Source organism: Harpia harpyja, chromosome 1 (genome assembly GCF_026419915.1).
Source record: "Harpia harpyja isolate bHarHar1 chromosome 1, bHarHar1 primary haplotype, whole genome shotgun sequence".
NCBI classification, from domain to species: domain Eukaryota; kingdom Metazoa; phylum Chordata; class Aves; order Accipitriformes; family Accipitridae; genus Harpia; species Harpia harpyja.
The window spans coordinates 53,769,054-53,782,026 of NC_068940.1; the positions used below are offsets into that span (position 1 = coordinate 53,769,054).

At 38.4% G+C, this 12,973-nt stretch overlaps 1 protein-coding gene across 3 annotated transcripts; it reads right to left on the reverse strand.

Moving 5' to 3' along the window:
- Positions 1-610: 610 nt before the first annotated feature.
- LZTFL1 (leucine zipper transcription factor like 1) lies at positions 611-12,654 on the reverse strand. 3 transcript variants are annotated; one of them, XM_052794737.1, is made up of 10 exons: positions 12,527-12,654; positions 10,885-11,009; positions 10,213-10,407; positions 9,655-9,715; positions 8,735-8,803; positions 7,284-7,349; positions 7,070-7,147; positions 3,003-3,161; positions 2,420-2,523; positions 611-1,594 (listed from the first exon to the last, which is right to left on the reverse strand). In XM_052794737.1, exons 1-10 carry the CDS (start codon positions 12,527-12,529, stop codon positions 1,576-1,578), a joined length of 879 nt encoding a protein of 292 aa, XP_052650697.1. In that variant the 5' UTR covers positions 12,530-12,654; the 3' UTR covers positions 611-1,575. The 3 variants fall into 3 exon arrangements, with proteins under 3 accessions (XP_052650697.1, XP_052650677.1, XP_052650687.1); XM_052794717.1 differs by having other exon boundaries at positions 3,003-3,176; positions 12,527-12,653; XM_052794727.1 differs by lacking the exon at positions 12,527-12,654 and adding an exon at positions 12,223-12,244 and having other exon boundaries at positions 3,003-3,176.
- Positions 12,655-12,973: the final 319 nt, after the last annotated feature.

Sequence of the window (12,973 nt, forward strand, 5' to 3'; positions counted from 1 at the left end):
CAACATAATTGCTCTGAGCAAACACAGGCCTGAAAGCTCTTTGGCACATCCCTATTAAGAACTTAATATTTTAGTGACTGTACAAGGGGCAAAATAATACCTTTCGTGAATTCCTGCAAGAGGAGTATGTCACCCCATAAAGCTCTACTATTGTGCTACAGGAATAATATCATGCTACAGACACAGGACTTCATCCCAAACCAATCTTGTTTAACCAGTGGGGGGCAAAGAACAACAAAAGAATTTACAGACTGCAAGTGTATGGCAGATTGGACTGGCACATCACTGCTTAAGGAATTTTAACAGTTTTGCTCGTTTGAGAAAGAATGAGGAAAAATGATCCATTTCAGTTCAAGCAGCTCCTGAGACGAGCACTATTAAATGCCAGTTTCTGTAACACGCCCCCCCCCCCCCCCCCAGCCTTTTCCCAGCCATGCCACTGGTACACGTTTTTACAGCTGTTTGATGTGGTGTGGCTTTGAGCATGAATCTGTAATTTAAATGTTTGCATTTCTAGCAAGATTCTTTACTGATCTGCCACTCCTCTCTATAGATACTTAAAAAAGAGCTATACAAAACAGTCTTATAAAAAAACCCAGCTCCTTAAAGATTAAATGTTTGAAAAACATAATGGTTTTATTTGGAGTAAAATACAACATACATATGAACAGGGACAGATGAACAAGTAGAATGCACTATTAAGAGGCTGCCAGATAAAAGCAAGGCAGAGGATTACAAGTAAAACACTTGAAAGAAATAAGCCATTTTCTGGTGAGGTTACATTAAGAAAGGAGATGAAAACATCCAAAATAACTTATTTCCCAAGAAAGATGCTCCACTAGGAACTTCCCTATGCATTTTCAGATTATCGTCTTAATGTTAAGAATACTGGCAAAATCAGAATCTGCCTTCTGATGTTCAAATTTGTTTCAAATAAATTCGAGTGAAAAAGCATAACTTCAGTTAGTGGCTTTATTTGAAAGGATCCAGCGCTTCCGCTATAAAGAATATTTACCTCACTATCTAATGAACATCCTCTAGCAAAACGTTAACAACATTTTGGTGAGGTGTGACATGTCCAGTGTGAAATAACATTACAGAATCAGCGTGTTTAATTTTTTTCCTCCTACTTATTACTTCCACTGATGGAATTTTCACACATAATGCTACTTCATGGCTACATTAACTATGCAAAATAACAACTGGAGTTTCCACCTCAGAGACATCAAAAAACCTTAATGCTTCTTTTTTTCCTTTTTTTCTTTTCTTAACAAAAATAAACTCCTTTCATTGTAGAGAATGACCTCAGTTCTTCAGTAAACTCCTGTTTGCTATTTTTCAAGGAATGTCGATGGTTAACAATTAAGAACATGACTACGGAAACTAATACCTATAAATTGTAGGTTTACAATGAAGTAAGGTAGGAGTTTCAGTGTGTTATTAGTATTAATAAAAAGTCATTTTAAGCACTAGAAGCAAAAAATATTCCATTCAAAACAAAAATTACTGAAAAATAATACCAGTCTACATTTTCTTTCTATGGCAGCTTCTGATAGATCAGATGTTTTTGATATTTTAGTCCTCTGGCTCATACCTGAGGATTAACAAAAAACAAAACAAAACAAAACAAAAAAAATCATTAAAACAGAGTAGAAAATACCCAAGAGACATTTTGTCTCTAAAGAAAATATGAAACCCAAGTAATAAATTACTCCCACTAGTGATGCATTCCTGTCAAGGTTCACTGTATGACTTCGGGCACAGACAAACGTATATACTTTTTAGACTATTTTCTCCTTTTAAAATTGGCCAGTTTATCAAACAGTAGAATGAGGGAACGACCAGGAACCCATCCACAAATCCCAAGACACAGGCAGAAATTTAAACAGAAGTTTTAAGTTCTACCTCTGTCCTCCTACAGCATAGGTCTAAGGCATCCATTTTGCCAAAGCTCACTTGATATTTGCAGAATGATGGTCTTCTACGCAATATAATGGCCAGGGTGCATCTTTCTTTACGCAATACCCTGTTTATATATTGTGGACTTGCCATTCCCATAAACAAGTGTGGAAGAATAAGATAATGCCAAAGCATCTGGTACATCTCCCATCTGTATCTCTGTGTGTAGCACCTGGGGGCTTATCTACAATATCCATGAATATTTTGTATCCTCTCCATACGAAATGCTCTCATTACTTGCTACACGGTAGCTGCTGTTGCACATATCCCTCCTATCCACCTAGCATCCATTAAAAGGATTGGCTTGTCAAAAATCAGGAACAGCCCAATAGAAATTCTTTTTAAGGGAAAAATTATAGTCTGTTTTAGAGACAGCTTCACATTTATAAAAACAAAATGGGAGCAGAACATGGATCCAGAAGAAGGATCCTGTTTGGACAGACAGAACAGCACCACTTACTTGGAAAGCTTTTTACGTAGATCCTTTATCTGTTCATTCTTCTTAGCGAGAATCTCTTTCATGTTGCGATAAGCAGATGTTTGCTGAAATTTCTTCTCCAATTCCTACATAATAACGACATCAACATTTACCTATTATGAAAACCAGCCTAACATGCTTTTTAAAAAAGATTACTTGCTTTTCCTCCTCAAGTTTCAGAATAATAGCTTCTCTATCTTATTCAAATTTAGAAGTCTGCTAGTAGATTCAAATAAGATTACTGGGAGAGACGGAGAAACACAAACTTTATTTTCTAATGAAATCAGGCTAAAATTCTTCTGAAGACTGGGAATACACTTTTCATTGAAAAATTTCTGTGGAGACAAATGGGCAATTTTTAAGTATTCATCTCGTTGTAATCGTGCAGTTAGTTGTGGTTTTGCTATTTTACATATAACGCGTGTCCTTCCACTGAAATAACAAAAATACACAGGCACAAGTGTGACCCAGTAAAGTCTGCATGCTGTAGTGTATGCTTGTTAAATTACTAATCGGTTAAAATGTGAGTAAGGATCTCATCTTTACATTACAATAAAATGCTAACCTTTTCAGCTGTGGATAGCTGATCCTGAAGCTTAAGCAAGTCATGTTTTGTTGTCACCAAGTTCTCTTCCAAGAATTTTTGGTTTGCAGTAGAGTCATTCAAAGTCTTCTCAAACTGGCATCTCAAAGCTGCCACCTTATTCTCCAGTTCAGTGATATCCTGGTTTGCATTAGTCTTCAATAGAAAAAATATTTTAAACATGTCAAATGCAAGGGAAGAAATATTTAAAAGTGCAAAATTCCACATAAAGTTGGTACATCTTAATTTTTAATAATTATGTTCACATTATTCCTACTAAAAAAAACTAGTTAAAGCACTAACTAATTTATAACTTAAAAAATTTGTTAATAAATGCATTTTAAAGATGGCTGGAATGTCTTCTCTGCCAAGTTGAGATTTCAAGTTCTTGTACTTCACCTCTTTAGGAATTAGGTGAAGCCACAGGATGAAGCATATCAGAAGAAGTTACTTAGCGTACTGAAATAGTAAATTACAGTTTAAGATCTGAATGTCTAGGCTAGAATGTACTTTTAAAGCAGGTAAAGGATCACAGGCATTTCAAAAGCCATTAGTGTAATACAGGTAGGAAAGGATGAAAGTGTTAAGGCTCATTATCAATCAGGTACCGATACTGCACTGTTCTCAGATACATTATAAAAAGAGCCTCCACAGTGGCTTGTGAAGCAACTTTCCTGTTTCCTTGTGAGAAGAAACAACCCAAACTCTTCTGGCCATCAGTTCTGGGTCACAAAACATTTTATTCATGTAACTGTTCTACAGATTTCCATTAAAAAAAAAAACCCTCTCGGGTTTAAAAGCTCAACTTCAAACTCTCAAAAGTATAATGACTCAGGTTGAGGCCAAACGAGCAGCACCTTAAAAAGAACAAAAATCTAAAACTAAGGAAGTTCTGCTCCTTTTTCCATGTGGAGGTGTCATGGTTTAACCCCAGCCAGCAACTAAGTACCACGCAGCCACTCACTCACTCCTCCCCACTCGCAGTGGGATGGGGAGGAAATCGGAAAAAAAGTAAAACCCGTGGGTTGAGATAAGAACAGTTTAATAACTAAAATAAAAAAAAATATAACAATAACAATAATAAAAAAATAACAATAATAGTAATGAAAAGGAAGATAACATAAAGAGAGTGAAACACAACCCAAGAAAAGACAAGTGATGCACAATGCAATTGCTCACCACCCGCTGACCGGTGCCCAAGCAGCGATCCGCCCCTCCCAGTCAACTCCCTCCAGTTTATATACTGGGCGTGACGTTCTATAGTATGGAATATCCCTTTGTCCTGGTTTCAGCTGGGATAGAGTTAACTGTCTTCCTAGTAGCTGGTACAGTGCTATGTTTTGAGTTCAGAGCGAAGAATGTTGATAACACTGATGTTTTCAGTTGTTGCTCAGTAGTGTTTAGACTAATGTCAAGGATTTTTCAGCTTCTCATGCCCAGCCAGTGAGAAAGCTGGAGGGGCACAAGAAGTTGGCACAGGACACAGCCAGGGCACCTGACCCAAACTGGCCAACGGTGTATTCCATACCATGTGACGTCCCATCCAGTATAGGAACGGGGAAGTGGGGGGCAGGGATTCACCGCTCGGGGACTGGCTGGGTGTCGGTCGGCGGGTGGTGAGCAATTGCACTGTGCATCATTTGTACATTCCAATCCTTTCATTATTGCTGTTGTCATTTTATTAGTGTTATCATTATCATTATTAGTTTCTTCTTTTCTGTTCTATTAAACCGTTCTTATCTCAACCCACGAGTTTTGCTTCTTTTCCCGATTTTCTCCCCCATCCCACTGGGGGGGGGGGGGGAGTGAGTGAGCGGCTGCGTGGTGTTTAGTTGCTGGCTGGGGTTAAACCACGACACCCTTTCGCTAGTTCAGGTCAGCTGTCCTGGCCATGCTCCCTCCCAACTTCTTGTGTACCTGCTCGCTGGCAGAGCATGGGAAACTGAAAAATCCTTAACTTGGGGTAAGTGCACCTTAGCAACAACTAAAACATCAACATTGTTCTCACACTAAATCCAAAACACACTGTACCAGCTATTAGGAAAAAAATTAACACTATCCCAACCGAAACCAGAATGGGAAGGTAAGATCTGAGCATAGGAAACCACCTGATAATAGTACCTGTACAGAAGAAAAGTTTATTTTGAATTTTGAGACAGAGTCTAAGGCTGCAATGATGAAAAGCACTACATCATATAACGTTTCAGATCGGAATAGACAGTGATCATTTTTCTCAACTGTGACATAAGTCAATTATGTAAAAATTAGAAATCCTCAAGTTAAACTGATCCAAAAGAGCAGTTACTCCCAAACCGTGGTTCACACTTGGTGTGTGGAACGATATTAACTATTAAAAAAAAAAAAAAAAAAAAAAGACAAGGAAAGAAAAAAGGTAGAAATCTGCTGAGCCAAGAGTTGGTCCTTAAGAACCATTGTGGTTTGGCAGTCATTTGTGTGTCCAAAGAGTTTGAAAACTACTGCCTTAATAAGCAGCTGGTTCATATGATTTTATTGACACCCATCCTATAAAAATACAGTATGAAACCAGATAAAATTCAGCATTTTCTCCAAACAACTAACACTTTAATTGATTAAATATAGTAGTACATTTCAGCACTATATCTACTAGCTAGTTTCAACAACATATATACCCTGTAAAAAGAAAATCTTAGAGCTGGAAAGAAAGTGACAGATTACAGAGAGCAAATTAGGACATGAAAGCTGAAGATACTCAGCAGCCCTGACATTGAGGCCAATTCATGTTTAACCAGAAAAGTAGGATGAGATTTGTTTCCAATCTTTTAAAGCTACAAACACTATTATCCAGGATTTAATAAACCCCTTTAATATTTTAAACCCTTAATAATTCAAGGCTTAACAAAACAGATAAAAAAAATATTTGCCATGACTGATAAATCAAGATCCCTATTAAGTAATATTATTGAATATAGATTTTGAAAGTTACTAGATAAAATTATAACATATTAAGCAAGCGAAGTACATACCATAAACCAATTAGAAAGCAAAATAAAAAGAAATCAGGATTAAAACAGGAAAATTAAAGTGAAAATGTTTTATGACATTGAACTTCACTTCCAAATCTGTAAATGCTGCAGGAATTTTAAAAAGTCAGTTTCTCAAAATAATGGGATTAAAGTGTTCTAATTTTGTTAAAAGTTTGAACTGAAATATTTTAAATTTAAGAAACAATCACACATGAACAAACTTTAGAAAATTCTAATTATTGACAAAATAAAGGTACAAACTTAAAATAATACTAAGGTGACCTGAACAGACTTATCTGTGTCAACCTGCATGACTTCTAGCTTCTTATGTTTTTTTTCTGCAGTAGCTACTCACATTTGAATCCTCATTTATAAAAAAGATTAAGAACCTTAAGTAGTAAAAATAAACGGTGAACCATTTTTGACAGTATGCTGATATGGGTAGAACGGCATAAAATCAAACAATTGCCATCTGACCCATTATCATTGACATTTGTAGCAAAACTTCAATTGACGTTTAAGAGTGTAGGACACTGGACAGTTAGATGTAAGTATTTAGGTATTTAAAGTCTGAAGTGAGAAGCATCAAGTCTGGCTTGTTCACGTCAATATCAAATGTGACAAATGCTTGAAATAATTAGCGTTTTATTGTTGCTACAAAACCCAGGTTAGATATCATTCTTTCATTAGTAAATGGGAAGAAACAAACAGAAACAAATCTGTATCTGTTAATACAAATATCACCCCTGAGAATATGAACTCTGGAATACTACTTCCCAATAGTACCTGGAGTAATACTTTCTGATAACAACTTACCATGGTCTATGTGACACAAAATACATGCCATAACATCAACTAACATTCTGGATTATCTGCTGACTGACAGAGCAGCAGGAAGAGAATGTCAGCAGGAACATGACAATACTAACTTGAACTTTTGTATTTCCAGAAAAGAAACACACTGTACAGACCAACTTTGTAGATGTACAGGCAACAGTTGTGTTAAACAGGGTGGGTGGTGGGGGAAATCCTAATTATATTTACCTTTTGATCTCCTTGGATCATCTGCAAATCCTTCAGTGACTTCTCTAGCTTGGACTTCTCATCTAGTGCAGCTGTAGCCTGCAATACATTGAAAATGTAAAACCTCAGAAACACATTTTAGTTGAAAACACAAGAATAATAACCATGGGATTCTTATTTAGATATGTTTTAATATGTAAACAGCATTAAGTATCCAATCTTACAGGGAATTTACCTGTGTTTCTATGGTCTTGAGTCTGGTCTTCAATTTTTCATTTTCTTCTTGGAGACAAGCAACTGTCTGGGTTAATGAATGAGAAAAAGTTTGTGAACACTTGTGCTATTTTGAATTTTCCAAATACTGCAGGTAAGAAAATATGCTTCATAGCTTAGGAAAGCAAACAAGCTTCTAAATGCTTATAAAAATGGCCTTCATAAGAAATCAGTAATCCATTTATTTATTGTGTTTTCTGCCTCAGTCATCAGAAATTACTTCACTTAAATTTGGCACATGCTTTACTGAATTAAGATTAGTGAGCTCAGCATCTTGTTAGTATCAAGATTCACAGTAAAGAAAACTGCGTGTTCAGAAATGCAAATCTCATCACTGCTCATCATTTGTATTTTCAATCAACAGGCAAGTAAGAATTGATTCTTAGTTCCTGTTTAAAAGGGACAAATACCAGGTTACTGCATATCATGTTCTGTGTCACAGGAAATAACCATGTTTTATCAGTCAGAGTAAATTCACCATATAAAACTTCAAATTATTTTTGAAAAAAAAAAAAAAAAAAAAGACATCAGATGCACATATTCAACAAAAACTGTTATGAAACAGATTTTGAAATTATTTTTGAGAAAGAACTACATTGATCTAAGTAAAACACAAGTCTGAATTCTTGAATGCTTTAATTATCTTAATGACTAACAACAGTTTGATTCAGACACTATACTTGACAGATCATTTTGGTAATGCAGGCTAGAAGACAGAAAACACAACTCCTCTCTAAATATCTTGACTGCTCTTAACTTAAAAGCGTATTGTAAGAAGTGTGGCATTTTAAAAAAGTTCAGTTGAACTAAATGAGTTCAATACCTAATAAAAAATATCAATGACATTAAATACTGGAATGTGTTTTGTAATTCTGAAAATCTCTAGCAAGTGGGAAGTCAGACGTTTTCAGAACTAGTAAATCCCAAATTCTTTAAGTGTCTGTTTCTTTAGGAGGAATTCAACGAACTAACAAAAGAAAAAACCTGAATGTAATAAGATTGACTTCGGGTGATACAGAAAATGTTTGATAACCTAATCATTTCAGCCAGCTACATATTTTAATTTACTTCCTTGTTTGAAAGCCAGCCAGCTGCACGGAACAACCTGAATACTGGTTTCTACTAATTTACTTCATTAAATGGAAAAATAAATAATTACAAAGGCCAAAATGTCTTTGCAAAAGAAAGGTCAATATTGCAACACATGTTAGAGATGATAACCGCACAATAAATTTAAGCTGCTTTACAATATTTATTAATTTATTAGCATTTTCCTTTACATTCTGGGGTATATTACCTTGACATCTATATAGTGAGAGGCACAGTATACAAATATTACTGTACAGCTATCCAGTTCAGTTGAATAAGCAGAACGGTCATTGACCACAACCGCATGAACAGACAAGTTCTCACCTTGTTTAGCAGCTCTGACCCACCTTCATTTAATGGAGCCAGTTTTGGTTTAATGAGATCTGCACTGGGCTAAAGAAATAATAAAGGTTAAAAAATTAAATTATACGCACTTCTAGGAGGAAGAAAAGTATTCCTTTAGTCTGTAAGATAACTACTGACAGTCAATTCAGCTTCCTTTTGTAAAGCAAATGAATGACCTTGTATTTCAAGTTAATTTTTTACTGGTACCTTAGCTCCTAAGTTATATACTTCAGTTTCAGCTAAAGTTAAACAAAAACACTGCAGAGAGACATAAAAGGATTGCAAACTTGAATTTACAAAAGACTACCGATCCTACAGCAACCAAAGACAAAGGAGCAAGGAAAACAGAAAAAAATATTTGAGTGATTGTAAGAGTAAAAACTATTTACACAGCTCCAAATAATTTTCTTATTTTAAGTATTCAAATATAATATATATTAACTAAATATACCTTTACACTACAAACCAAATAAGGTGCAACCATAATCATACAAGATAAGCTAGAGTGACATCTGCATTGTGGAATCTTCTCAGCTGTTGACTCCATGTTGGGACAGCAAATGTCCCAGTCTTATTGCAGTTTCCAGGAGGAAGGGAACTCAGGAGCAGACGCTCCAACACATCCCTGGTCTGGCTGACTTTGGGATGAGCATTATGAGACATGCCCTGGATGTGCAGAATCTGCAATCTGGAAACAGCCAAGGCAATTCAGTGTGAGCCTTGGTGCCAAACTGCAAAATGCTCCTTTTTGAAGACTTTCAAAGATCGTTTTGAAAAAAGGGTGGGGGTTTTGTTTTGGTTTTCTCTCTTAAACACAAAGAGTCAGTACTAAGTATTTTAAACATCTGTCATGACTCCACATGACATTTGATTATGATTTGATTAAAATAAAACTCTACCTTCTTGTTCGAAGATGTAAATTCTGACTTTTCAAACTCAGCGACCTGTTCCAACAATTCTCTTGAAAAGAAAAATAAAGGGAGGCATTTATTTACTAAAAGAGCTATGCTATGAAACACACTTTACCAGGCTGATGCTATGCTCATTATCGCATGTAAGATTCTTGTTAGAAGTACAGAATGAAGTTCTATGCAAATATAATAAATGCAACAGATCATGTCATGCAATGGTATGGTATATGCATTAGAACTGTCAAGATTTAGCATCCTTGATTAAAATATAATCTACTCAGACAACAAAGGCTTTTTAGTCAAATCCTGTCACCTGCTCTTAACTGATTAATTAAAGTAAGAATATTACCAATAAAAACATCTTCCAGACAAATTTGAAATTATTGCGTATCTTGCTACTTTATAGATGGAAGACTTGAAACTAACCTATCATCAATACAATAGTAAAAGAATAGGTTTCTATGGTTAGGAAAAGAATGCAAATATTCAACACTTTGAAGTTTTCATATTATTGAAAGACATTCTGTATATCCCAGTATATGTTACCGATTCTCCAATTCAGAGACGTCTGTCTGTAACTTAAGGTACCATTTCTCAGCCTGCGAAAAGAGCTGCCGCAGAAGTAAAACATTGGTGTAAGTTGTATTTATGAGCTCTGACTCCACTTCACTGTGTACAACAGTCCGCAGTCCATCCAGCATGTCTATCACCTCATCGACTGTGAAGGTCTCCTCAACAAGTCTAAACAGAGCAGTCAAGATGAGTCATGTAAGATAAAGGTAACAATTTTGGATTGTTAAGAGACTTCGCTACACAGGTATCACTCTTATATAACGCCATGTCCTTCTGAAATCATTCACTGTCAGTAGTTATTAGATGACCATGGTGCTACTAATTGGTTATTGTATTTAAATTTTCTCTTGGAAACATTATAATCACAAATATTACTTCAGCTACAGTCTTGCATCAAATTTAGACATCAGAAGCAAAATATAAAGCAATGTCATGCTGTTGATATCTATGTTAATTCCTAAGAATTTGAACAACTTAGTTTTACAAGGACTTGACTTGTACCATTCCAAAAATTATTGGGTCTTTCTTCCTCACTAAGAACATACAAATGTAAACAAAGAAAAGTCGCCCCATAAAGCATTTAAACCTGCAATTGTTGCTAGCATATTTTGCTTTATTCTTGCTCAGAACTGCCCCCCACAGTACCTGCTGTCCTTAAGGTCCTGAAAACAAGAATCCACTGTTTTGAGACACAGGCCACGCTTAAAACGAGCAAAGCGCATGTAGTTGATCACTTCATTCTGGTGGTGCTCATTAAGGCCTAGCTCTGCCTGCCGATAAGGATATAAGCACAAAGACAAATGCACACTGAAGTAAGTAAAAAGGAGCACAAGCATCATGAAGACTTGCCTGCCGACTAGTTTCTGTGCTTGCTTTCATAGCGTTATCATGTTAACTAGTATGTTAAAAAACAACCATACTTTCATACATGTAATCCCTATATACCTCACATAAGTGCACTGCCTCTAAAAGTACCAGTGCTTGGAAGCAAGTCCTCAAATGACCAGTACCCTCGGAAAAGTCACACAAAATCAGAGACAATCAGAGGATCAGAACCAGAAGGACTGTAGGGGAGAGGAAGCTCTTGGGTAAATTTGTATTACGTGTACATATGTATAAAGTAGCCGAATGATGTATCTTCTATAGACGTGCTAACAAAAATACACAGGAAAGTATGTTATGTTTCTTTGCTTGTCTATATGTAAAATCTTGAGACTTCTTACATAATCTCAAGTGATAATCTGAATTTGTTTCTCAACAGCCTATTGCCCAGAAACAAATATTCCCAGGGCAAATTAAGAAGGAAGCGTTTTTAAATCTGGCTAACTAGCCCTTCTATGCATGCCTCTATTTCAAAAGGAGGAGTATTGGCATGGCCAATTATGTTAGAATAAATCTTGCTCTTGCAGATAGCACAAGTCACAAGGAGGCATGACAGGGCACAAATGGGAGTTTATCATCACAGTCCCCAATGAGCTGCTGCAACCAAAGGTGAAGTCCATTTTGTTTACTCCAATGTAGTTAGTTAGTATTGCTGGTGTTGGAGACAGCAACATAGCAATTCAGACAAACACTTAATCTGATCACCCAGTCCTTATTAATCCAACTATGCAGGGTAGCTCCAGTCAAAATGCAATACTGCGACAGCTGGATGAACAATGCTGAAAATGTGAGCGCAGACCCCAACTGCCTGGAAAGTAAAGGCAGCGTAGGAAACAGCAACAGCAGTAAATAAAACAAGCTCTCACAACATGGTTGCGAGTCCCACATCTCCCACAAAGTCCCACATCTTGCAAATGAGAGATGATAGGAAAAGCTCCATTAATGTTCTCTTTGCTGTTGCTGGGTTTTCTTTAGGTGAAAAGTTTCTATTCATTACAGACAGAAAGGCAGACAGTGCTGAAACCTCACAATCTAGAAAACAGCCTCGAAAGGAAATTAAACCAGTAAATAAACATGTCAACGCAGGCCGAAGCCACTCGCCATCTCTAGGCCCGCCGCGCCGAGACGCCCTTCAGCAACGGGGGCACTGGATCCCGCACAAAACCCCAGCCCCACTGGTCTCCACAGGCGGCAGACCTACCCGCCCCCCCCCTCGGACGATGAGCCGCCTCTCCCCGGTGGGACTTGACCGGGCCGCCTCCCTGCCCGGGCCCTGCCCCGGCGCACGGCGACGGCCGGCCGACGCGGAGAGCCTCCTCACGGCTGCGGCGGGGAACAAGGCCGGCCAGACGGCGATGCCGTCCCCCGCCCGGGAGAACTGAGGGCCGGCGGCGCTGCTACTCACCATGGCGGCCGCCTCTCCAGCGCTCAGGCAGCGGGGCTGACGGTTGCCATAGAGAACGCAGCCTCGCGAGTACCCTCGCTGCGCTCCTATTGGCGGCGGCTGGCGCACGTCACTCGCACAGCTCGCCCCCTCCCCTCCCCAGGGGGTTGCGCAGCCGCCTTCCCAGCGCCCCGCCCTCTCGGCGGGCGGTGGCGCCCATTTCCCGGGGCAACCGCCGTTGCCCGCCGGGAGCTCGCGCTCGGCCCGGACCCTGTCTCCCCCCCTGTCACCGCCTGCGCATGCGCACCTACCCCCCCCCAACTGCGCGGCGCCCTGTCATGCCCGGCTGGGTGATGGGGGTCCCTCGGCGGAGCTGCGGGTGCCCTCCTTCCCGATGGAAACGGGGGCGGGCGGAGGCGGGAGCAAGCAGGTGGGAAGGGCTGTGCGAGGGGCTTTTTGCAACATTTG